This window comes from Apteryx mantelli, chromosome 1 (assembly GCF_036417845.1).
Source record: "Apteryx mantelli isolate bAptMan1 chromosome 1, bAptMan1.hap1, whole genome shotgun sequence".
Lineage (NCBI taxonomy): Eukaryota > Metazoa > Chordata > Aves > Apterygiformes > Apterygidae > Apteryx > Apteryx mantelli.
The window spans coordinates 120,195,847-120,221,076 of NC_089978.1; the positions used below are offsets into that span (position 1 = coordinate 120,195,847).

Consider the following 25,230-nt stretch of genomic DNA (forward strand, 5'->3'; position numbering starts at 1 on the left):
GTTCCCCCTTCCCCTGCTCACCTTTAACATCCTCCCAGACCCCAGCAATCTGCAGATTAGTGACTTTCTGAATTAGCTAGATTTGCTTCATTATATTTTACAGCTCATGAAAGACTTTTCTTCCATGAATTTACTTAATTATTTTTTGAACCCATTTATGCTTGTGGCTTCCAAAACATCCTTTGGCAACAATTAACTACAAACTGTTTAAAAAAAATACTAGCTTTCTTTGTTTTAAATCTACATCCCAATGATTTCATTGGATATACTCTAGTTCCTCAGCTATGAGAAAGAGTGAATAATCATGAATAACAGTGATTCGTTCAGTCAAATGCAACATATCTCTGTATAATACAGAGTGCTTCTAGTTAAAAGTGGGAAGTAAGTCAGTGGATAATAGAATTTTTAAAAGGAAAATGCAAGGCCCCTGGAGGAAGGATAGCAAAAAGGGACACCTCATACAACATAAAAAGACTGTAATGTAAAAAAACTACAGTCCAAATACCTGAAGTTCTCTAAGTTGCTGAGACATACCACAGGGAATCTTCTTACTTCCAGCATTATCAGCATTGGTACAATCATAATAATGCTGTACACACAGAACTGCTGCATTCCCACACTGAACCTAGAAAGCGCATTTCCTTTATTTCACACTAAAGCGTGAAAAAATTTTTAAAGAAAGGAAGCATTTTACAACTGAACCGTAACTTCAATATAACAACAATGATCCACTTTTTCAGAAGACCTCCAAAATAATGGTGACTTGCTACAATATGATGTAGTCAATACTCTAATGTGACAAAAAAGCACAACATATTTTCAAAGCTGTGGTGTAATTCGGTGATTATTATTCATATTCAGGTGAATCTACCAATCCACTGTAGTTCAGTGGAGTTATTAGAGCTATCCCTTTTATTTAAGTAACCAGAATACCTACTTTCATAGATAGAATTGACTCAGATTGCTATTGTGAATCTGGCAGGAATGATGGAATCAATAGGATTAATCTAAATACTCATGCATATAAGATGATAATACCTGGATTCATGAATATTTAATATGTAAAGTTTGCATGTATACTTCTTTGGGACAATTGTTTTCTTTCCAGAGAAAATCAGCACTTACAAATATAGAATGATGTTGGCAATATTAATACAGATTTCAATACCACCCAACCAAAATCAACATGGGGGGGGATTTTACTCTAAAATATAAAATATGAAATTACCAAAGTTTCAATTTAATCACTCCAATGGAAAAAAAAACAAGAGGCAGGAGGGTACCTGCTGATCAGGGCTGATCCTCTGAGATTCAGTGTAGCACATCACATGCTTTATGTATTTGTGAGCATGTGTGCGCATTCTTTTGTGCCTCAGTGCATGCAGCCAGCAAACATCTATCTTGTAATGTTAACTTAAAAGGGCTGAATTCATCTCTGGCATCATGACTGCACTTCAGATGCTGGTGTTACTTCAGCATTAAATATGGCATATTATTTGAATTCATATTTTCTTCAAACATCTCAGCAAGATCTTAGAGGAATATAAAGCAAAACAGAAGTCTTTTTGCAATTAGTTTAACATAAATTTAAAATAATAAAACACAATCTAACAAGTAAACTAAAATGCTGATGGAAACACATTTTTATAAAGGAAGTGCTTTCTCAATCACTACAGAATCACTGTTGTGACAATATAATGCGCTAGTACTTGTGACAATATATACAAAAAGAACAGATAGTTTGTACAAGGTCACTGCAAATACAAGATGCATCAACCCAGTGAAGTTCCTACAGCAACATAAATGTTTTTATGAGCAGCAGGTGAATTCCTGCAGAAGCTATTAACAGCTCGGTAAGGAGTACATAATAACAGGTTGTTAACTCAGCCTCCCTGACAAGAGCATCAGGAAAGGGCACTTTGAAACTATTAATACTAATGCATTAAAAAAAAGTAAAAAGACAGATTTTTTTATATTACCTTTCTTCAAATCAACAAAATAAACATTCATGATTTTATTAAGGTGCAAAACTAACAAAACTACATGGGAGTTACTTAATAACATACCCTTTCTAAGTATTTGAGTTGGTTAACCAAATCATGTTTTTAAAGTAAAGGCTTATCTACTGTATATTTTCCATTCTAACAAAAGGAATTTAAGACAGCTTTTATTTTAATACATCTGTAAAATGTTCATACTAATATTAAACATGGAAAACAGTTATCTTTTTTTACATCAAAACAGAAAAGCTCTCCTTAGATGTGCTTCCTCTTTCCCTCTGGATTTTCTCCCTTCTCCCAGCATTACTGCTTTGGGGGCACCACTACTTAATATAAAAGAGGTTCCAATATTATGCAGTTGGTGGCTTTGCCTCCATTTTGGTGTGAATGTTAAAAGCAGAAAAATAATAACAATCTGTCCTTTTGCATGGTTAGTGTGCAGTTTCAAAGCAGCCCCAGAAGAAAAAAAAAGGGGAACCTTATTCTCTCAAAATGTCTAGCCAAAAAAAGAATACATGTCTTCTGACCTCCATTTCCCCAAATATCTCCTGAATGCATCAGGGATTGAAGGAAGAAACTGCACAGTGAAAAGATACCTCATATTGGAACATTCCTTCACTTAGACAAAGATATGACTTTACTCATGTCTCAAAGTACATACAGTATCTTCTTGATTTAATCTGTGAATCTATCTTAAAGTTTGGGGAAGAACAGTTTATGAACAGTAAGTAAGTTGTGTGTTAGGCAAACAAAGAGTGCTCAGGCTGCAGTTTTTAAAATAGTTCGGGCTCATGGATTAAGACTTTCCTGAACTTTTAGGATAATTCTTGTTTCTTGAAAGTCTAAAGGAAATATCCTAACAGGTTTTAGAGCAACAGATGTCTGGACACTATATTTAACTTATAAATAAGAAAAATATTCTTGTTTAGAGGGCCATCTTTTGGCAACCACACTAAATATTTTCAGATAGTAGCTCATGAAACTCACATACCATTCTTTTGATAAATCTATGTCAAAATTTCAAACCCCAAATTTGACTCTTGAATTCGCATTTAGGTACCTGAGGGAGTTATAACTCTTATTAACTTCAGATATTATTACAATCTACTGCACCTACACTCAAAGGTGAACACACTGAAACTAATTAATAACAATAATGTTTTAAGGTGAGAGTGCATTCTCGATTTTGCTAATTTAAGATTAAACATGTAAAAACTGTTACCACTCCCTCCTGTGCACTTGATATATCAAACCTAAAGAGACAACATCTCTTTTACCATAAGTTCATCAAAAATCATATTAAGTTTGTCCCCTGGAGTGAGCTGAATGCTACTTTGCTATAAAATATGAGGTTCTTCTGATTTTTGAGTCTACCTAACCACTCTCTTAAGATTAACAGCTGATTCCTGCAGTTAACTTTATTATTCTTGCTGTGTTAGTAAATTATTTTTAAAACTAGTTTTCTCTGAACTGCGACTGCGGTATGGCTAGATGAAAGTTTAAACATTTTTCTTCTTAGGAATCAACCTCTACTATTAGTGGATTTAGCTTTCTTTGAGGTACGGAACTAACTGTGTGGTGCTACATATGTTGACTTGTAAGCAGTTTGCATAGCTCCTACGCCTGTATCTTTGAAAAAGTCTGAAAACCATTTATTCAAAAGCATTAACATACTTTTTCTACATTTGTGCAGCTCTTCTAGCAGTTACTGGAATAAGCTTTGTGCACACAATTTTCTTTGGGGAAAATGGTATTAGCTACGGACAAGAACACAAGATCAGCAGAGACTGAGCTATGTTTTTTTTAATCAAAACCACTAGAGTTGCTTAAACAGCATTATATTTCTCTGTGAGATCTTTTGGTTCAGCAGGAATGACAATAGTAATAGCTCTGTAGGCTACTTTATTATTAAATACAAAGGTTTAGAAGCTAGCTCTAAATAATTGAAGACAACTATTAGGAGACTAGCCAAACCAGGCACCTAATGGAAAAGGCCTAGCTCAGAACTTCTTTGATAAACCCTTTGCTGTATGTAATTGATATTTAGAGGCCAGATTTCTTTTTCTCCTAATAGTAATTATATCAGTGTCATTAATAATGGCTGCTGCAAGATCCTTAAGTTCTTTCCTGCAGGCAAAAATTATATCTGGTCAGAGAGCCTCAAAATTATTCACTCCCATTTTCAACAGTTCCAAGACCTATTTTTTTCTCTTTTTAGAGTCTAAGGCTTTTACAGTTCTTCCCTTGGGAAACGAGGTTAATAACAGTAGAATAGGAAAACTGAGAAGCTTGTTTAACATCACTTACTATGCTAAAATAAGCTAGATTTTGTTTTAATGATTATTTCCCAAAGCCCATTTGTAGTGATTATTTTTTAAAAACATGCACCAAACACGGTTCATTTCCCAGAAGATCCGAAAGGCCGTGAAAGCCACAAGAACTGCACAGAGCGCTGTGGGCTTACAGCGAGATGCTGATCTGCACCTGCAGCTACGGTCAAATTCTAAGGTTTATTTAATACTATTATCCAAAAGCTCTTATACACCCAAATTACTCAACAGTCTTGTTTTCACAAGAATGTGCTGCAGATTTAATGAAAATGTAGTATTTCACAAGCCCTACATTTCTCGCTTCTAGTCACATCAAAAACATTTTACTTCTAGGCAGCAGATTGTTACTTATGCCTCAGACAATTCCAGTAATTGAAAAATATGACAGGATCAAACTGTTCATTTTAAAAAGAAAGATTAGCATGAGGCTAAAAATTTGTCATTCAACACTAACAGCAGAGTGTTCACTGTTTCATACTGAGTATACATTTTAAAAAACTTACTGACTGGCCAGACACCTAAAGTGATCATATGCACATTCATATTGTTCGAAGCCTTTTCCTTTTCCCCAGCCTCATCACTGATGTTGACTTTATGATTCCGTCCTGAAGCTTGCAAGGGAATGAAGCATACTGTGGTATGTATAGCAACAACAAAACACTATGCCTTGAAAAAGAGGTAATACATGCTAACAATCAAGCCACAATGCTACCAAATGAAATATGCCTGCTCCTGAGTAATGTGACACAGTCTGCAGGTTCCCTTCAGCCTCATGCAGATCAGAGATGGTGCACATATTATTCTTCATGATTTAAAAATCTAACATAAAATCAAAATCTGAACTGAAAAAGTAATAGCTGGTACTTAAGGGAAAGAGGGAAATCGCCTCTGAAAAAATGTGATCCTTCTGACAACATGCAAAATTATAATTAGACAAGTGTAAGTATAATTAAAGAATCACCAGAGTGGTTTAATTATTTAAGTAATATGGAGGACTAGGGTCAATGAGCTTCACGCAGGTCATAGAGACTTCACAGAAAGGCAATTGGCAATAAAGTGTTTGAATCCTGTCTAATCAGGGTATGTAAGGCTAGTGCCCGTTTAAGCTAGATTCCAGCTGATAGTCAAGGAGGGTCAGGTTTTATGGTAGAGAGAAAAAAGCAGGGAAAAGAAGCATTATGTATCTAACGTCTGAGTGGAACTGAATTAATCTCAAAAGAGAATACTGAAATGTCTCCTTAGCTAAATCCACAAAGGAACATCTGTCATCCTAAACAGGGATGAGTTGCACACCATGAACTACCAATTCACATGGGGAAAAAAGCTGGAATGGAAGAACTTGGGCACTTGTGCAAAGTAAGTGTGGCCAGTCTCCAGGAGCACAGTAGTGCTGTGCTAGTCTTCGATGTGGTACTGAGCATAACATGAGATGATTTGTTTCTCAAAAAGTGTGGAAAAAATGGCAAGAATAACAATTCATGCATCTCTATATGCACAGAGTACCACATCTTTTTGCAGTTGAAGTGCAGAGTATGTACTCTATTGTACATATATACTTTTATGGCTTTGAAATAATACGGTGCACACATTTATTGACAGATAAATATACTTTAAACCATTATTTAGAACATTACTGTAGGCAAACAATTCTGCAGGACAAAATTACCTTCTTGTTTATAATTTTCTCCATTATTTTTGTAATAATAATTCTGTCATTGCATATTTGTTACCTATTGATATTCTTAAATCTTCATATTATTCCTACCAAGTCATTTACCTCAAGCTCTCTTACAAATTTTACTATTCACATTCAGGAAGGTTCATTTTAAATCATACCAATGAATATTCAAAAAATAGCAGTGTTTGTTTTAATATTAGAGTTTGAGAAAGAGCACCATTTCTGGTATGAGTTAAGTAAATACAGCTGCAGACTGACTGCAAAATTAACAAGGTCATATTGCTTTCTAGTTCTTTAAACCTGGTACTTTCCTGTATCTCTCTGCTTCATCACCTCTTCATCTCTTTTTAAAATCTCATTGGGAAACTAATTTCCCCCCTTGCCTCTACTGCTCAGCTATTCTATCTCTTTTATTTATTAAATTGTGTAACTACACTATTCAGGTCTAAATAATACAGGAGTGAGATTCATAGAGGAAAAATCCTATCTGACATGGTGTCTTTCTTGTCCACTCACTGGCATATAGAGGTGGGTTAAATTTTTTTCTGTGAAAACTGCCCATGAGTTGTAAATTGAGTCTGTCAACAAAATGAAGTATTTTGTCAAAGAGATTTGGCTTTAATGTAAATTGCACCAAAAGACAAGGGAGCAAAAGAGCAGCAAAGAAACAGCCAGCCCCTCCACCCTAAATCCTGCTCCAAAAGACATTCTTTATTTGGAGATGCCATTGCAGTGCCTTAGCAGATTGCTAGGGTGTATCCTATAAAATCTCTTCTCTATACTTCAGTTTCCTCAGCTAGTTATATATTATTTTGTACATTACAGAAAATACAATTCAGCTAGAGAATCTGGGCCCTGTGGGAGAACTTAATACAGTTTATGGTAAGTATACAGCTTGGTATGCTTAATACTGCTCTCGGGGAGCAAGATGCCTTTAATTTTTTATGTTTAACTTTGAGGGTTTGGGGGGAAAAGGAAAAGGAGAGGAATAAGCATTTTCCAGTTCAACTGTACAGCCTGAGGTGCAGCTGGTATGGTTTATATCCTCTGTGTACCATGTTTCCTTTCCCATGAGGGAATTCTTACAGAAGGACTCAGCTCCACTGCAAGGCTGTAACAAGGCTCAGTCTTCTTATCCCACTCCTCCAGCCCGCGGGACATGTGACCTCTTTGGTGCAGGCTAAATAGATTATGATGCCCTGAAACCTTTCAAAAAGTAAAAGCTTTAGTCAGTGTCTGAGTAATAGTTTTAAAGTAGAAAGGAAAAATTGAATACTGTTAGGGAGGAAACAGAGATTATATTGATATCTGGAGTTTGGTTTTGGAAGAAAAAGACAACAGTGCCTATGAAAGACTTTTTTTTTTTTTAAGTATCGCACAGTTTGTGGGAGATATTAAAGGATTATGAAATAGGATGGACAGATAACAGACTGTGGAACAGGGCAGACATACTGTATTAAGGGATCTAACTTGCAAATGTTTAGCATCTATGAAGACTGCAAAGACAGTCTACCTAGAAATTCTTTTCAGAGCAGATTTTGATTCAGGTTCAGACATTTAATGGATTCTTTGTATGTCCCTGTAGAAACTCACTTTCATCTAAGGTGACAAATGTTGCCAACTGTATAGTTTTCAGAATGATTCATAATCTACTAGAAATGAGCTATGTCAATTTACCAGGCTGAACATACAATATTATTTCAGGATCGTGATAGTCTATCTCCGATTATATCACATAACTGTTCAAGCAATGGAAAACTTTCTCTCTTTACAGTAACAGAAAATCATAGCATCTTGGACTGAATTTCCAGGAATTTTTTTCCCATCACAGGCCAAGTCAGTTCTCTAATTATGTCTTAGGTTGGCTTATGTTCACTGCATAGTTGGCTGAAAAGCTGCAGAACAGAGTGACCCCTTGTCAGCCACCACACAAATATGTATCAGTGTATTTCTAAATAAAAAAGCAAAAATGTGTAGTATATATAGAGAGCTGGCTCAGAACAAAGGTTTGATATTTTCTCAAAATTTCTGTTCTTAGGGACTGATAAAAAGGTAAATAATATTTTGTTAATTGAAGCTCTGATTCTGAATATTTTTCAGCAATTCATGGGAGGAACAAAAGTCATAAGGAAGAAGGTGCTTTAAAAGCACAGCTAAATTAGTGATCTGTTTAACTATATTTTTACATTAATGTATTTGTTTTCTGTGCTTGGACCTTGCTATCAGTTCTATAACTTTCCTTCTCTACTTTATTTCTCTCTTATTTAGCAGAGTCTTTCTCAGCAGAAGAGTAAATCTGTTTTTCACATTGAGATTATGGGCCTGATCCTTCAGTAGTTTTCTGTGGACAGCTCCTATTGCACAAGAGTACAAATAAAAGCTTCATGTATATCCACAACAGTCTTCCCTTCTTCCTCTTGGCTGCTTGTTCTGGATATACATGAAAGGATGTGTCCATATGTTCTGTGTGCACCATCACTAATTTGTCCTACTTGTAAAATTGCTGGAAACAGTCCCATTTGTTGGAGTATTCATAGCATTTTATTACATGGCTACTCAATTTCTGTGAGCTTACATATCTTTCAGAAAATCTTGGGAGCACATGACAAGAAATGACTTCCATTTACGAGCTTCAGAATTCCTGCTGGTTATAATTAAAGGAATGCAGTGATCCCTGGGAGTCCCAAGTGCCTTCTTGATAATTTTGCAAATGTCACCAAGGAAACTTATAAGAAACAGAAGTTCATATTTATAAAATTTTACAATCCTGCAAAGTTCTTCAGGCTTCACAAAGTTAAGAAACTGATACAACCTCTTGAAACTTGGATATTGAGTGTTTATATTTGATGAAGACATTCACTTTCCTGTACTACATGTATGAACAAAACCTCTTTTCTTTTTAACACAAACATCAGGCAGAAAGGGACATCTGATAGGGATAGGTTAAGCAGGCACTGCAAAGTTTGTTCTATTTTACTGATTGTATATCAGTATCTAAGGCAAAAGGATACTGTTTTCTGTGTTTTTATCGCCTCCTTAAGATCTTAAGAAAATTTCTGAACCTTTGGTACTTACATGTTCTTGAAGTAGAGGGATGTCTTTCCTTCTACTGGAGTTCTCTCCAGTAGAGAGATGTCTTTGCGGTAAGTTCATACTAAATCCAGTATACAATTATTTCACATTTATCACATTTCTTGTAGGTTGGAAAACCAACACTATTGTCATGGTTGCTGAGAATATGAATGCTGATATTTCTCTCTTTGAGGGTCTCTGAGAAGCCTGAAAGATTACAATTTCACTTGCTGTATCACCCCCTGACATTATACAGACTGTGCTACTTAATATGCAGAGTTTCAGGGTGAAGAAGAAGGAATGTACCAAAGCTCATGTTAATATTTTCTGAGGTAGGGACTGTCCCTCCTTTTTTTCAATAAACAAATCCCATTTGCATTTGGCCACTATACTTAACCAGTGATGTATCTGTAAAGAACATTTCTTCAGGACTATATGAATATTGAAGTGATATACAATCATATTTTTTATCTTAATACTGCAGAACAGCAGAGTGTTTTGCAGTGCCCGGCGATCGGTCTCTCTGCTCTAGAAGCTGGTCTCCAAGAGTGTTCTGGGTTTCTTAAAAATCTGCCACATACCTACTCCTCTGCTCAAATAAGTGATCCTCATATTGTCTGTCTCTCATTCTGCCTATTCCGTAGCATTGCCAGAGAGCGTGCCTGTTCTAAACAAAAGGTGTATTCAGGAGCTACGCATTCAGTTCAGTTAGTGGCTTAGGGAGGAAATAACCCCTGTGGAAAAGTACTAGAGTACGCCAGCAGTGCGTTTATCTCCCCACATCTAACAAAGAAGAAAAGATTGTAGTTAAAAGATAACCCTTATGCATTATAAAAGGTGGAAATAGAAAACGGTTCTTTTCTGGGAGAAACAGATAGTGTGAATTGTATATACCCAGTAGGCCATGAGATCTGTGTATCTAGTCCTGCTGCACAACACACAGCAAACACTTAGCAATACGTAGACCTATAAGGAGACTCAGTATTGACCTTGGCAAATAATCCATTGATAAAAGATTTTTAGAAATGTAAGCTTTATAATTTAACATCCTTATGAATGTTTTGGTAGGTTGATCTTTGCATCTTTCACATCCAACTGAAGGAATCTCACTATTTCTCTTTTTAATTCATCTGATTATTATTTTACTATTAATAAACAAAACAAGGGCAGCTCAAGTCATAATATGGCTTACAATGGTAATGGATCAAAACCTAAAGGACTTCCGTTAGTATAGGAGAATAAGGTTTCCTTGCTTTGGCTACTAAATATTATTATTATACCAAATTCTTAGCAATCTGCCTTCTCCCTCTAGCTGTGCAATTTAATTTGTTTGGATTTTTTTCCCAGCTTGCCCTTTTTCTGCATCATTAAAGCTGCATAATCTCGATAGGGAAGTGCAGCCAAGGAATAAAAATCTCAGATATTTACACAACCTAAAATCCCTAAATCTTTCATGACTTGGCTTATATTTCTCTTCTTTGTGCTCTTCTCACACTCCCATTAGTTCCATTGTGACCTTTAGATGGGGACAGAGCAATAGCAAGAACTGATTTAGCAGATTACTGTTTAAGGAACGGACACCAGAAAATTCCCGCCTATGACTCCCGCAATGAAGGCACTGATTAGCACTAAGTTCTATCCTGGTGCACAGCCCAGGAGCCAGCCAGGAATGACCAAGCCTGTTTTGTACTTGGGGAGAAGCAGAGTTCAAGTTAGGCATTCGTAAGAGGCGCTGTGTGTACTTATAATGCATGCCGTTGCCCACTTTTATGTGAAATCGCTAAGCCCTGAATTTTGACAAGCGTGTGCCTTGCAGTTCCTATCTCTTGTAACCTTCCGTAACCGTCTAAGGAAGGCTGGTGCACACTATTGTTTAGTCACAGATTATTGCTAAATTATGCCACAAAACATAATTGCATTGACATTCACCTTAATTGTACTGTTTCAGTGTCACTCCAATGTAAACCTTTCACAGTCCATAAACCAAAATATGGTCAAGCATATAATCCATTTATCCATGTTCATAAACGTTGCTACTATGAGACAGGTATACCTGTGCCTGCCTGCTACTCTATTTGACTCTGACATGAAACAAGACAGTCATTAACAAGCCAGAAGTACGACAACAAAAAAATTAGTATACAGTAAAACATCTACTTACACAACATTGTACATGGGATCAAGACAAAAGTTTAAAATATTTTTTAAAGTATTAAAAATATGTAACATACTGCTCTTTAGGATCTGAGTTTGGGTGATGCTGTAAGCGAGACCTACTTTCTCATAGTACTTGATCTCGTAGTCCAGAATGGCTCCATGGGGAAAGTCCGGCTCTTGCCAGGAGAGGGCAATGCTGTTTTGGGAAGCCCAGTCCTTCCTTACCATACCTATCAAGGAGGGTGCTGAAAGGGAAAAGGATAACTAAGGGTTAAAGACAAAGCACACTCTTTATCCTTTCAACCTACTACCTCACCATAGCAAGGCGAGCTACCTTTGAGTGACCTACAGGCAGAAAAGCATGACAGATGGCAATTCTCAGGGAAACCATATAACCTGGAATTAATGTCTCAAGTACATACCAGCAACTCTTTGTGAAAGTGCAGACCAACTTCTGAAAATTGACTGTACAGAAATGGCACTGTCTCTCCCCCAAAAGTGCCTGTTCAAGACAGCTGTTAACTGAAGGCTGTACGTTTCTTTGGTTTCAAACTCTTGTCAGCGCGGCCGGGAGCCTGGGTGCAGGTACCTGGTGCTCAAGGGGCTCAGGAAGCAGCCCCCTTTCATCCCACAGGCCTGCACCCACACCAGCCCCCAAACCTGCTGCATGCAACTGTGTCATGCTGCCACCTCTGAGGACACTGTGTCCCGAGCAAAATCATGTTTAAGAGACAGTAAATTCTAAATTCAGGATCATCTGCATTTGAATGCACCACTTTATAATACAACTGGGTACAATGTACATTCAGTTTACTCTCTGAAATAAAATAAAGTGATGTAACTTAAAACAAATGCAACGAATTCTGTGTTGGCTAGCCGGGCTGGCAGTAGCAAGTGCATTTTAGCAGGTCAGTGCTGTGAACTTGTTAAAGGAGGCCAGTGGCAGGGAGAGGGTGATAAGGGCAACCCGTGGGCTCAAAGATGCCTGAAACCTACCTGCAGCTGGTGATACTGCTGGTCTGCAGCAGCACCAGGAGGAGCAACCGCTGCTGGCAGCGCTTGGAAGGGGCCCAACACAGGTGCATGCACCCAGGAGCCAAACTGTCTCACTGTGGGCCTAACCAAATTTAAGAAACAGATTTTCTGCTCTTTTGGAAAAGAAGATGCCATGCTATGTATGTAATAATTTCTATTGGTGCAAAACTTCTATTCTAGAACACGATCTTTGCTTATTTCATTAATCTGGTCAAGTATGTGAAAGGAGGTCTAATATTCTCTAGATGCTAACGCTGTTTTTATAGCACTGCTCTGCAGCTTTCCCAAATGCTACAACCAGTCACATTGTCAGACAACCTTGAAGACAACTGGATAAGCTGAATAAACCAGCTATCATGCAGCACATCACAGGTTCTGCCCAACTTTCTGCGACTGATAAAGTCTAATTAAAAAAAAAATTCCTCAAGTTGTTCATAGCTTTCTCTATTTGTCTTTACAATAACGTACATCAGTGTATTCCACACCCTCTCCTATTCCTCTCAACTATGTATCTAACTAACCCTCTTCTGAGCTCCCAAGGAGCTGTCTCTCCTAAAAATAACACATTTTTCTTCCTTTTTTATCTCTTGAATGAAAGAGTCTCCCTAGGAAAATGAAATAAAAATCTGTTTCTAGTTACAAAATTTCAAACCTTTGTTTCCTTTCCTGTAAATATCTCAGGAAGGTTAGGAAACGAAAACAATAAACTCTAGAATACAAAAAAACTACTAAAGGAAAAGGAACAGATTTCTTTTCACTGAAAGAAAGGAAGCTCTACATATACACGTGCACATACACAATCTCTTCTTCTGTGACACTGTATCTACCTGAGAGAGAAAATAAACTTTTATACACCGTTACATCCTCCCAGTGGGTAACTGTTCTGAGGTATAAAAGCTCAGTCTTCTCTGATGTAAAAAAAAGCCAACAACTCAAAATGTAACATTGAACAGTGTCACAAAACCTACCAAAAATGGCATTAAATGGACAAAATAGAGCTTAACAGGAAACTGTCCTATACCCGTACTTATACCATTTTAATCATAACTCTGATACATGGGAATGGAAGAAAAAAAGAATCCCTGTCATGCTGAATGAAGGATTAACCTGTTGGTCATGAAGTCCTTTAAACAACATAATATAATTCACTATATAAAATAAAAATAAATTAGCAAATACAAAGCATTCACATGTTCTGGGCCAAAATGTTACTCCTAGGTATGCACAAATACTCCCTCAAGTTAAAATGAAATTTTTATTCTGGAAAACTGAAGGTGAACCTGAACTCTAGTAAAATTACTCTGGGGTAAAATCAGCTTCTCGGAGCAGGGAAAAAAGGACTGTTTACAGGAAAATGTAACCTAGCTAACACTGATTCATATCTGATAAACACTAAAGGGCCTATGAGGGCAATTGCTTATACACAGGTGCTCGTTACTTGTTGTTTTGTGTCATTCCCTGGTATTGCGATGTGATTTCCAGGCAGGGTCGGTAGTGCCTTTTCAGCACTGCCCGCTACGCTGTGTGCGCCTGTTCATGCACGAGGGGCGTCAACCTGACCAGCCCCTGGCACTGCACTGTTTCATCCCTGTGCATTTGTGGGTTCACTAGTCAGTTAAGCAAATCCTTGTGAAATGATTGAGTTTGATTACAGAAAGTACCAGGTTGAACTGTGGATACATTTATATTCTGGGCCCTCCTAGGCTTTTAAAATATAGATTACTGCTATTACACTTCATCAGGTGCATCTCAAATTATGACTTAACCTTAATAATCTTTTCCAATATTCAACAGGTGGTAGGTTTTTCTTTGGGTTCTGACTTTCAAATTTATACAGCAATTTATACATTTATATTTGTTCTCAGCCTGAGCTCACTGCAGTATCTCTTCCATTTGAGCAAGTGCATGTCAAAACACAGTCTTGGCTCAACATATGATCATCTCAAATGTTCAGTATCAGAAGTAGTCTATGCATTCTCCCTCTGAAACAACTCAGTAGCAAAATATTGAAAGAAAATTACTTCAGCCCTCTTGTTAACCAGCTGTGCTTGACTTGCACTTGAAACTGAAAATCCCATACAGCAAGGCTCACATCACACCTACACCACAGTGCCAGCACTGCACCCTCTAAATCAAAATGTACGTGAAGGTGTGTACATAAGGCTGTCAATATCAGAAGCGTATTTTGTGCTTGCATTAGAGTGTTGGGCAAAAAATAATGTGATTCCCTGAGGAAATGTGTTTCAGAAAAAAATAAACCCCCAAAGGAGCCACATTACTCATTTCTTATATGTTCAGGAGGATGACCATATCATTTGTCATGCAAAGGCTCTCTCTCCATGTCTTAGAGAAAATGACAACCAAGAAAAAGAAAAGGATTCCCATCAGAAATGTATTGTATGGAGAAATGGACAAATTAAACCAAGTAATTAAAAGCTGCAGCTAGCTCAGTTTCTATTTCTTTAGTTCTTGTGAAATGCTTCTAAAAGCAATACCTTCTACAAAGAAACTTTAGCTTCTTATAAGAGTTGCTCACTAGAGCAGAAGTTATTTAGACCCTAAGATCCTATCCATTACTGCTGAAGTTCTTTATAACCGGGAAATTTTAAGATAGGTAAATCCTATTTGTCAAAGGGAAGTTCTCTTAATTAGTCATTTCAAATCCAGTACCTGCAGGAGAGCTTTAACTTGGTTGCCCAGTGAAACCATTAAAAAAAAAAAAAAATCCTTAGAAGCACAGCATGGCTTTTAATCACTTTAATGGCAGTATTTTCTTGCCATTGGTACTAGGCTGAAGGATGGCTTTTGGCTCTCGAGCTCAGTGCTGATCTCTGTGTTGAACTGAGGATTCCTTGCACCACCTGCTCTCTATGTTTTCCTCTACTCTGTTATAAATTTCTGGAACAATGATGAGACATCTACAGTGCTATGAGCTCCTCATTTAATTTAGTCTGATAAGTTTGTCTTTTCAAATTTGTACTGGATAGTGAATGTTAACTCCTTAATTTGGAGTGAGCTTATTTTATTCAAAATCTCTTTGGTTTCTCTCTTTTCAAAATCCCCTTCCTCATATGCTACACAGAAGGCAGAAAATACACATTTTTAAATGATGGGTGTGTTCCAGTGTCACAGAATCACAGAATGGTTGAGGTTGGAAGGGACCTCTGGAGATCATCTAGTCCAACCCCCCTGCTCAAGCAGGGTCACCTGGAGCACATTGCACAGGATCACGTCCAGACAGGTTTTGAATATCTCCAGAGAAGGAGACTCCACCACCTCTCTGGGCAACCTGTTCCAGTGCTCTGTCACCCTCACAGTGAAGAAGTTTTTCCTCATGTTCAGATGGAATTGTCTGTGTTTCAGTTTGTGCCCATTGCCTCGTGTCCTGTCTCTGGGCACCACTGAGAAGAGTCTGGCCCCATCCTCTTGACACCCTCCCTTCAGATATTTGTACACGTTGATAAGATCTCCTCTCAGCCTTCTCTTCTCCAGGCTAAACAGGCCCAGCTCTCTCAGTCTTTCCTCACAAGAGAGATGTTCCAGTCCCCTAATCATCTTTGTAGCCCTTCACTGGACTTGCTCCAGTAGTGCCACATCCCTCTTGTACTGGGGAGCCCAGAACTGGACACACTACTCCAGATGTGGCCTCACCAGGGCTGAGTAGAGGGGGAGAATCACCTCCCTCGACCTGCTGGCAACACTCTTCCTGATGCACCCCAGGATACCATTGGCCTTCTTGGCCACAAGGGCACATTGCTGCCTCATGCTTAACTTGGTGTCCACCAGCACTCCCAGGTCCTTCTCCGCAGAGCTGCTTTCCAGCAGGTCAACCCCCAACCTGTACTAGTGCAGGGGGTTATTCCTCCCCAGGTGCAGGACCCTGCACTTGCCTTTGTTGAACTTCATGAGGTTCCTCTCCGCCCACCTCTCCAGCCTGTCCAGGTCTCTCTGAATGGCAGCACAGCCCTCTGGGGTATCAGCCACTTCTCCCAGTTTGGTATCGTCAGCAAACTTGCTGAGGGTGCGCTCTGTCCCTTCATCCAGGTCACTGATGGAGAAGTTGAACAAGACTGGACCCAGCACTGACCCCTGGGGGACACCGCTAGCTACAGGCCTCCAACTAGACTCTGTGCCACTGATCACAACCCTCTGAGCTCTGCCATTCAGCCAGTTCTCAGTCCACCTCACTGTCCACTCATCTAACCCACACTTCCTGAGTTTACCTATGAGGATATTATGGGAGACAGTGTCGAAAGCCTTGCTGAAGTCAAGGTAGACAACATCCACTCCTCTCCCCTCATCTACCCAGGCAGTGTCATGTTTCCCGAGTCTTTCTTTCCTTCCAAGGTTCCATTACTTGTAACCCTCTGATTACAATATAGACCATCTGTAGGCTTTCTGATGCTTTTTTCTTTTAGTCCATTTTCTAATTTTCCAATTTCTTGTTTCATGTTTTTTAAAGTAGGAAAAGAATTTTACGTTTCTGCCCTGGTTTCCAGAGCTGAAATCCTGATATGTTACATATTCACCACAAAGAGGCTTTGGACAAAACAGCAGCTGACGACAAAAGCTCCCCTGATGTCCATCTGCACTTGGATCACTCTAATCCTACAGTATCTCTTTTCAAATCTTGTTATCTCTTCAGTCAAGTTTTACCTCTCCTGACACTGGCATTTTAGTGGCCCTACCAGGAGTGAATAATCACTTTCTTGTTAAAAAAAATCCACAATCCAAAGAACATGATTAGCTGCCTCATAGCTGTCCCCCTCCCTCCATCCCCCCGCACTGTGTCTGTTCTGGCAAGGGCCAGTAAGTGCCAGCAGATACAAATTTGTGGGGTCGGTGGGAGGGGGACTGAATGGTCTGGGGAGGACTCCTCTCGTCTCCTTTGGACAGCATCCTTACCAGACAGCTGAGGGACTCTGTGTGCAGAACACTGTCCCTGGGAGTAACGTGGCTTCATTTAGTTACGGGCTTCTACACCACTCTGTTACCAGTAACAGCCTGAATTGTGTAATTACAGACTGTTCTTTCCTCTGCCTGCTTCCAGGCACAGGAGAGACCATACTCACTGAAATATAGGGCTTTATTATGTGTTTTCTGGTGAAGGGTCTCCCAAAAAAGGAGGGAACCCAGGCCCCTCTCCACTTCTCCTTCCTCTCCCACTTCAGCCACTTCCCACGTGCAGTCGAGGGAGCACCACTGACAGAGGAGGCCCCCCAGCAAACCCCGCTGCTCTCTGCGTCGCACTCCCTGAGCTCTCCAGCCACACAGCCAGGGGAGGACATCCACTCTCACGGTCTGCAAGGCGGCTGCTTTCTCCTTGTGGGGGACCAACTGCGTTCATTAAGGGAAGGCCAGCTGAGGATGGAAGAAGTATCAACGCTATGAGGACTAACTTAAGTTGACTTTGGCTTCATGCCTGTGTTGGTCAGAAAGCAAAAGAAGATGGCTTTACCATTTTAGTCAAGAGAAAAAGACTTTTTCATGCTTATAATATATGAAAGGTTAATGACATGAATTAATTCACACAGGAAACTGCTTGAAAGTATGAGAGAAGTGGTTATCTAATCATCAAAAACCCATTCAACAGAAATATTAGGAAATTAAAGAAACAACATATGAAATAAGTGCTTCTACTTTTGAATGTTTTTTTTTCCTTTTGCTTAGCTATAATACTAGAAAGTCCTTTTGTAATCTACCCATACTACCAGACTGAAAAGCACAGTGTGGTCTAGATTAGTGTTTCTGTTTATAAATATAGCTATTCTTTAAAAAAGCTGTCAAATTTGGATACTTAAAAACAATGCAACCATAAATATATACTATTCATAACTGTTAATTATAGAGATGTCCTGATGCCCCATTTCCAAATACTTTTCTGAATGATAAAAAGAACTTGTGCCCCTTTTCCCATATCAGGAAATGCTGTTATATTTATGCAGTATTTCTCCAGCCTAGATTCTGTAACTATATTAGAATTTCTATACTATTTGACACTAAGTATGATGTTATATTATACATAGCCATAAATGCAGTTTGGGATTTTATTCATAATCCCACACTTGGAAAAATTGTTATTTCAGGGCACTGTAGGAAAAATATTGATTTTACTTCTGATGCTGGAAAGTCCCTTAGGAAGGTAGTAAGCAATAAAAAGATGGTTTCTTAGGGGAGACATTTTACTCCAGTGACAGAACTAGAAGTAATGAAACAACATTTCCTGATCAACAATGATGTCTTCAGTATTATTAGCATTTGAGCTATTGGCCAAGGAAGGATTTACCGGAGGAGCTAAGAGGCCAGAATCCTTCAGCCTTCATTACTAATGCCACGTGTGATGCATATTCCCAGGCAAGTGACAAGGATGCCGTTGTGCAGCCATCAGCTACGGCTGTCATTGTTCCTGTAATATGATTATTAGTCCACCAGCAGAGATGTATGTAATTCTCTTTTATTTTGTGTTTGCTTATTAATCTTCTTGTTTGTATCTTTATAGGAGAAGGGAAGAAAGCCTATTTTATGAGTGAGGAATGTGATAGGGATTCATGAGAGCTACGTTTATATTCCTCTCTGGTCGGGCTCTAGACATGTTATTTAATCTTTGTGACTGAGCTATCCTAAACCTACAATGTGAATGTCAGTGCCTTCCATTATTTCCAATATGAAAGCACTTACATATTAGAACTTTGGGGGTTATACAAAAGATCAAAAATTTACAACCTCAGCAGAAGTTTCTGTAGAAAAAACACAAATATAAACATAATATAAACTTCTATAAAAATGCACTGCATAACCAATTTCTCTGTATTTTAAAGATGCCCACATGGCTGAAACATCTATGGGTTTATACTGAATTCAGTAAGAATTATTTTTCTTATCATACAAGGCTGCTCTCAATTAGTACAGTGACTAGATAAGATATTTGATTCTTTATATAACAGTCTCTTATCTTCCTAATCACTTCAGTGGTAATTCAAAGTTATAATGCTTGGAGGGTATACTATTACTGGCACTAACCTTGGAGTTCAAAGTTGAACATGGATTTTTCCTGATAAGGCACTAAAGCTAGCAAATTAATGAGTTTGGGGTGAAGAATAATGTTTTTGCTTTATTTTCTTACACTAGCTCCCCAAAGGTTTGCATTCAAGACAGCATTACAAGTATGCTTCTTTGGAAGCACTTCATTTACTGAAAAAGAGGCCTCCAGCAAGCTATAATTATGATCTTTTCTTCCATTTTAAATTCTTTCCTCTTGCAGATTTTCTTTGCTTGCTCAGAAATGGTGGATGGAGGCCAAGTGAACCTGATGCTATTATTAAAAAATGTATTCTGCTACAGTGTTCTGGGCAAAAGGTTGTGATAAATGCAAACCCCAAACCTCCTCAAGGCCAACTGTAGATTCAACATTTTTTTCTACTGTCTTCCATAACACAATTCTTTCTCCCATCCTGCTTAATTTCTTTCTCATCTGTTGTTGGCCTTATGTATGAAGACAATTATTTATTCACTCATACAAGTTTGCAACTCTACAGATTTTCTTTCACATACAGAATGTGCTGCCACTCGTTATTTTGCAAGCTGGAGACCAGAAGCACTCCTAGATCTTTCCTTCTAACACGACCTGCTCAGTCCCTGATTCTTCAAAATGTATTAGAGTAGAGGATATATAAAAGCAGTTGTATAAAATAAGGCCTTCCCAACTGCCCACCTGTGTGGATGTTCTGTTCTCTCTGATGAGGTGTATGTGCAGAGCACATCCTCAAAGTTAAACAGTGAGCTATTATATTATACTGTGAGATATTTTGCATAATTTATAATACAGTGAACAAATTGAAATAGTTTAAGAATGTGCTTCTCTAAATAACAGTAGCTAAAAAAATGACACAAATGTCTTCCATAAATCTATGTTTTAAGGAGTCACTCTGTATGCTCTTTAGTTCTGGGGTAAACAGAATACATTCAGTTCAAACAAGCTTAGTGGAAGCATAAACTTTCCAGAACTACATGCAAAACAAAAAGTCTGCCAAACTGAAAAGGGCCACCTGTCATATAAATGGAAATCATGTCAAATCAATGCCCTCTCAAAACCAAAGGGATTTGCATCAGAACAATCAGATTCTTGGCTCCCTTCCATTGCCTTACTGCTGGAGCAGCAGAGAGACAGAAAGGTGCCTTAAAGAGCTACCAGTTCATCGGGACTTCTGAAGGAGCTGCTCCCCTAGCACCAGAGCTTCTTTGTCCTTGCTCAGCAGAAGACAATGCCATGGTCGTGTGGCACTGGCACACCAGCTCACAGCAGGTTGCAACGTATGTGGCTGAATCGCATGTCAAGAGCATGGTACCTGGGGAACATCCCTTTCACTGCATTTGGTTCTTCCAGGTATTTTGTTGTGGATCAGTTGAGAGACTATCTGATGGCAAGGAGAAGCTTGCAAGAGACCTTCCAGTCAAACCATTTCCATTGCCACCACGTGTTGTACTGGTTATAAACCTTGTTGTGGTATCTATTGCAGAAATACAAGAATGCTATGTCCTTAATCAGCAGATTTGCTGCTTCCACAAACCCAAATGTTACGTGCTATATTCTTCACTGTTCCTCCTGATTCAGTGTGGCATATCACTGAGTGCTGGCCAGTGACACACACCATTTCAAATTGGTCTGAGTCCTGACAGACGCAGGATTCCTCTTAAAAATGAAGGCAGGATGGCATGAGGTATCCCTTTTGGAATGTGTGCGAATCTGGTTTATCAGCGGATTCAGATTGCTACTGTAATGCTGTTAATCAGCATGAAAAAAAGATGTGTTTCAGCCAAGGTGTTACATAAGTTATAAATATCACACCAGCACTGCTAGGTGCCGTATGATGTAGGGACAACCTGTGGTGACACATTTGCCCAAAGAACCTTGTTTGCAACCTCCTAATGTAACCTGAGAATCAGTAAAAAAAATTATTGGAAATACAACTTGAGGTTAAGAAGGCATCATTTATTGCAGTAAGGTGTCATTATGGAAACAGAGCTGTAAGTAAGTCTTATTCAGCAACAATCACTCCAGGGTCAACTGGAAACAAATTGCTCTGCAGAACTTCCTGCTGTTAAATTGATCTCAGAAGTTTGAAAATGAAATAAGCAGGTTAAAAAGCACTAGGAAATCTGCAATCTTTTCACTCCATTAATTGCTGCTCATCTTGGGATGTAACATGAACTAACCTAAAATGTACATTCATTTGAGCAAATCTTTCCTGCTCTTGTTTATATAAAAATATGAGAATATATCAGATTGTAGGTCATTTTCTGTCAAACGATACTTACAGGTCTGAAAGAGGATTTTCTTTTAGCAAGAAAAGCATGAATTTTTTATGTGAACATCTTCTATGAACCTTATGAAAAAGCTGTGTTTGTTGGCATTTGCTGAGAATGTCAGAGTTACTGTATTTCAAAATTTTCAGTTAATATGTGTAAGAGTATGAGACACATCTGGTACTGATTTAAAATACCAGTCTCTTCAAAGAATTTCCCACAAATGTTGATTTTGACAGAACATTTTATAAATCAGAATTATGCTAAATAAATTTGCCTTCATAAATTAAGTCTCCCACTGATGTAACGAATAAAATATAATATATAATACACAACATGTTATCTGTTATGTGTAATATACATTATATATTAATGTTAAAAAGATTTCAAAGGTATGATGTTATCTGTTGTTTACAAAGAATCATTAGAAAATGACAGCTATGGGTTAGTCTCTGTCTGAATACAGTTTTACATAGGGTCAAATATATATTTTTTAATGTTTAATATGTAAACCTATGCACAGAAATGTATGCCCTTTTAAACCCTGGTGCACAGACTCACAAGACTGACAATGAGAAACACTTCCAAAAGGCCAGTAAGTTACTGTCTTGTATTTGATGTACAAGAATCTCTGAAAGGTGCCATTCCTGCCAAGTGTGTGTTAGGTGTCCCGTGTGAAAGAAAGTATCTGAATTCAATTTCTAGTCAAGTAGGGTGGAATTCATTTTACTCGACTCTGATCATTTAAAAGCTGGGTGTTTATTTTCGGCAAGGTGTCTAGGTTCCCTCTGTAGTTAAGAGAGAGAGAGACGACTCCAGAGGACGATTTATCACACCTATCATAGACACCATCTTAGGGTGGCACAGATTGCACTCTGGAGCTACCTGTTTAGATGCTGAACTGTCAGATGGCTGGCAGTAGATCAAATATATCCCCCAGTTTCAGCCACAGTGTTCAATACACTTATCACCATGATCAGCACAGAGGGCTTAGGATAAAATCAGCCTTGGCTCTTCTTTAAAGGTGATTGCTAGAGCAGAGCAAGAGTAGTTTTAGATGCGTCAACACCCTAAACAAAGTTTGGTTTTCAGTTGGGTATATCTACATGACACAACACAGTGCCACATAGACGTATCCAAGTTAGCCAGTTAGCTTGCATACTGAAACTAATACATCCGTGTTTGCTCAATTTAATTAACTCTTTGGAGAGGACGCTGAGACAGTAATGAGCTGTACTGGAAAGACAATGGAAGGATATTAAAAAAAAAAAGGAAAAGAGAAATTAATAGGAGACCCACTGACAAGGTAAGGTTAAGGAAAGATAATGCACACTAATTATGTAAAAATAACAGCAGTCTACAAAGGTAAGACTATGAATGGGAGAAAAAGGGAATCAATGAACAGAAGTAACATGCTTACGTTATCAAGAGAAAAACAGACAAAATCAGAGAACATGTTCTGTAGTGAGACAGTATTTACATCTTCTGTTAGTTAGATCACAGGGATGTTTGCACACCTCTGAGTCTGTGGATAGTCTCTCAAGGTGAGGGATAGAGGCAATGGCACTTGAAGACAGCAGGACAAATCCACCCCAAGAGCAGCCAGCAGGAATAGATGGGTAGTCTTTCTCATCTCTAACGTCTCATATGTCTAGGATCTGAGGTTCAGAAACGACAGCAGTTGTTTCTGAACTCCTGTGCTTGCATATTCTGAAAACAAGCCACGCTAATCTTCAGTGTGTTTAAAAAATAAATGCCTTTTATATGTTTTTCTCTTTCAAGAAGATCTGGTCTCTTTCATTCACAAAGACAAAACTCCCCAGAGTTAAAGAACCACTGGGAACTTAAGAGTTTTCATCTCCCTGACTGGTATAAAAATTAAAACACCAAGAAAACAGAGGAGCCTAGAAATTAGATCAGACAATGGGCACTAAAAGATGTTTCAAGGGAAGGTTTATGGAATCCTGGGCAATTATGGAATAACCTTTCAAAAGGGAAGCTGCTTCATCTATTAGCTACTAGTTAGCTCATGCCCTGAAGCTTGTGGTTTTATAGTTATTGCACATACTCATCCTCCTACTCATAATTACAGCAGGCACCATGTTATATGCATAGATAGATACTCCAATAGAGTTCCAGGTGAGAAAGAAACCTGGGCACTTACACTTCCAGATCAGTGCATCACTAAGCTTTATGTGCCTGCCTCTGATTTCCCTGAAATTATTTATCTGGTAGCTGCCCTCCTAACAAGAGCCTCTCAATTCTCTGAACTATTTATTTCTGGTATTTCTATTCTTTCTCTTTGCCCTGTCTTGCCCAGTTTTTGTGCTCCTCAGGGTTCAGCTCCGCCCCTGTGGGTTTTATACCCAGTCAATTCTTCATCTCCGATCTCTACTCCAAACCAGCCCCCCACAGGTGTTTCCTACAGAAGGGGGATAGAAGCAGGAAGGTTTGAAGAGAGAAGCTGAGTGTTGCCCACCTTCCCCTCACAATATATTCTTGTGCAAGTGGCAAAGTCGAGGGGAATGCTGACGCCTGCACAAGAACAGGACACAGGCTGGCCATTTTCTAGGGAGAGCATCATAAAACCCCTGTATCCTCCAAAAAGTGAGGAAGCTGATAGACGTTCAGGCAGGAAACAGAGAAAGCATGCCTAATTAACTAACATGCTGTTGAACACTACGTGGAGCTCTGGTGCTCTAATTTTTAAAAAAAGAGATATAAGGGAAAAGGGCTACAAGCATAACCAGAAGGATAGGATTAAGTAGGCCATGATTTTTCCAGCTGAGGAAAAAGCAGACTGCTGGAGGGGACCAGAAATGTAAGAGGTCTATAAATAATATGGAGGAAATGAATAAGGGATGTTTATTTACTATTTCTTTTAACACAAAAACTGGGGACAACAGATGAAATTAATAGGCAGAATTTTTAGTACATAAGAGGAAACACCTTTTCACAGAGTACATAATTACAGGCCAGTGCCACAGGCACACTGGGAAGGCATATGGGTCCAAAAAGCCATTAGACAAATTCTTGAAAAAGAAGCCAAAGTCTACCTTGTGTTACCCCGGGCTATAGGTACCACCTCCAGCTCAGGAGGTCCCTACTTATAGACTGCTGGAAGCTGGAAAAATACACAAGGGGAAGCATCATTTGATACTTTCCCTATTTTCTTTCCATCAGTGTCCCTTGCTGCTTATTGTCAGAGATAGATAAAATAATGGACTAGATGAACCTTTTGAAATTCAGAAGTGCTATCTTGATTAAAGAGTCTTCTGTTACACTCAATCCCAAGTGCAAAGGCAAGTTTGTTGCGTATAGCTCTCCTCTGGAATAAACCTTTATCTACTCCTTCACAGTTCCCTGCACCACAGACACTTTAGAGAGGGAGAACATGCAGGTATGTAGCTTCGGTAGTTACATGTAAGACCTAATGGCTCGTATCCACACGGTACATTAGTAACGTGGAGCCGAGTGCTTCTGGGGTTAACTTGTAAGAGCCTGACCCTCAGAATGGAATTTGGAGTTAAATCATGTTACTTGTTGAAGCTCCAGGCTCCTTAACACTGTCAAAATAGAGGCAAGCCAGAGTGTGCACAGAAGCAGAACTTGGGAATTTAGGCAACTTTCAGTTTGACAACTAATTTAGGTATAT

General features: G+C 38.7%; 1 protein-coding gene across 7 annotated transcripts in view; it reads right to left on the reverse strand.

Moving 5' to 3' along the window:
• EPHA6 (EPH receptor A6) overlaps positions 1-25,230 on the reverse strand; it is a 550,821-nt gene that overhangs the window by 164,179 nt on the left and 361,412 nt on the right. For all 7 annotated transcript variants that reach the window (XR_010884765.1, XM_067300370.1, XM_067300386.1 and 4 more), the window contains exon 6: positions 11,358-11,482. Coding sequence is in view for 6 of the 7 variants with exons in the window: in XM_067300370.1 (XP_067156471.1) it covers positions 11,358-11,482 (125 nt within the window). In the remaining variant the exon portion in view is untranslated. The remainder of the gene's footprint in view (positions 1-11,357; positions 11,483-25,230) is intronic.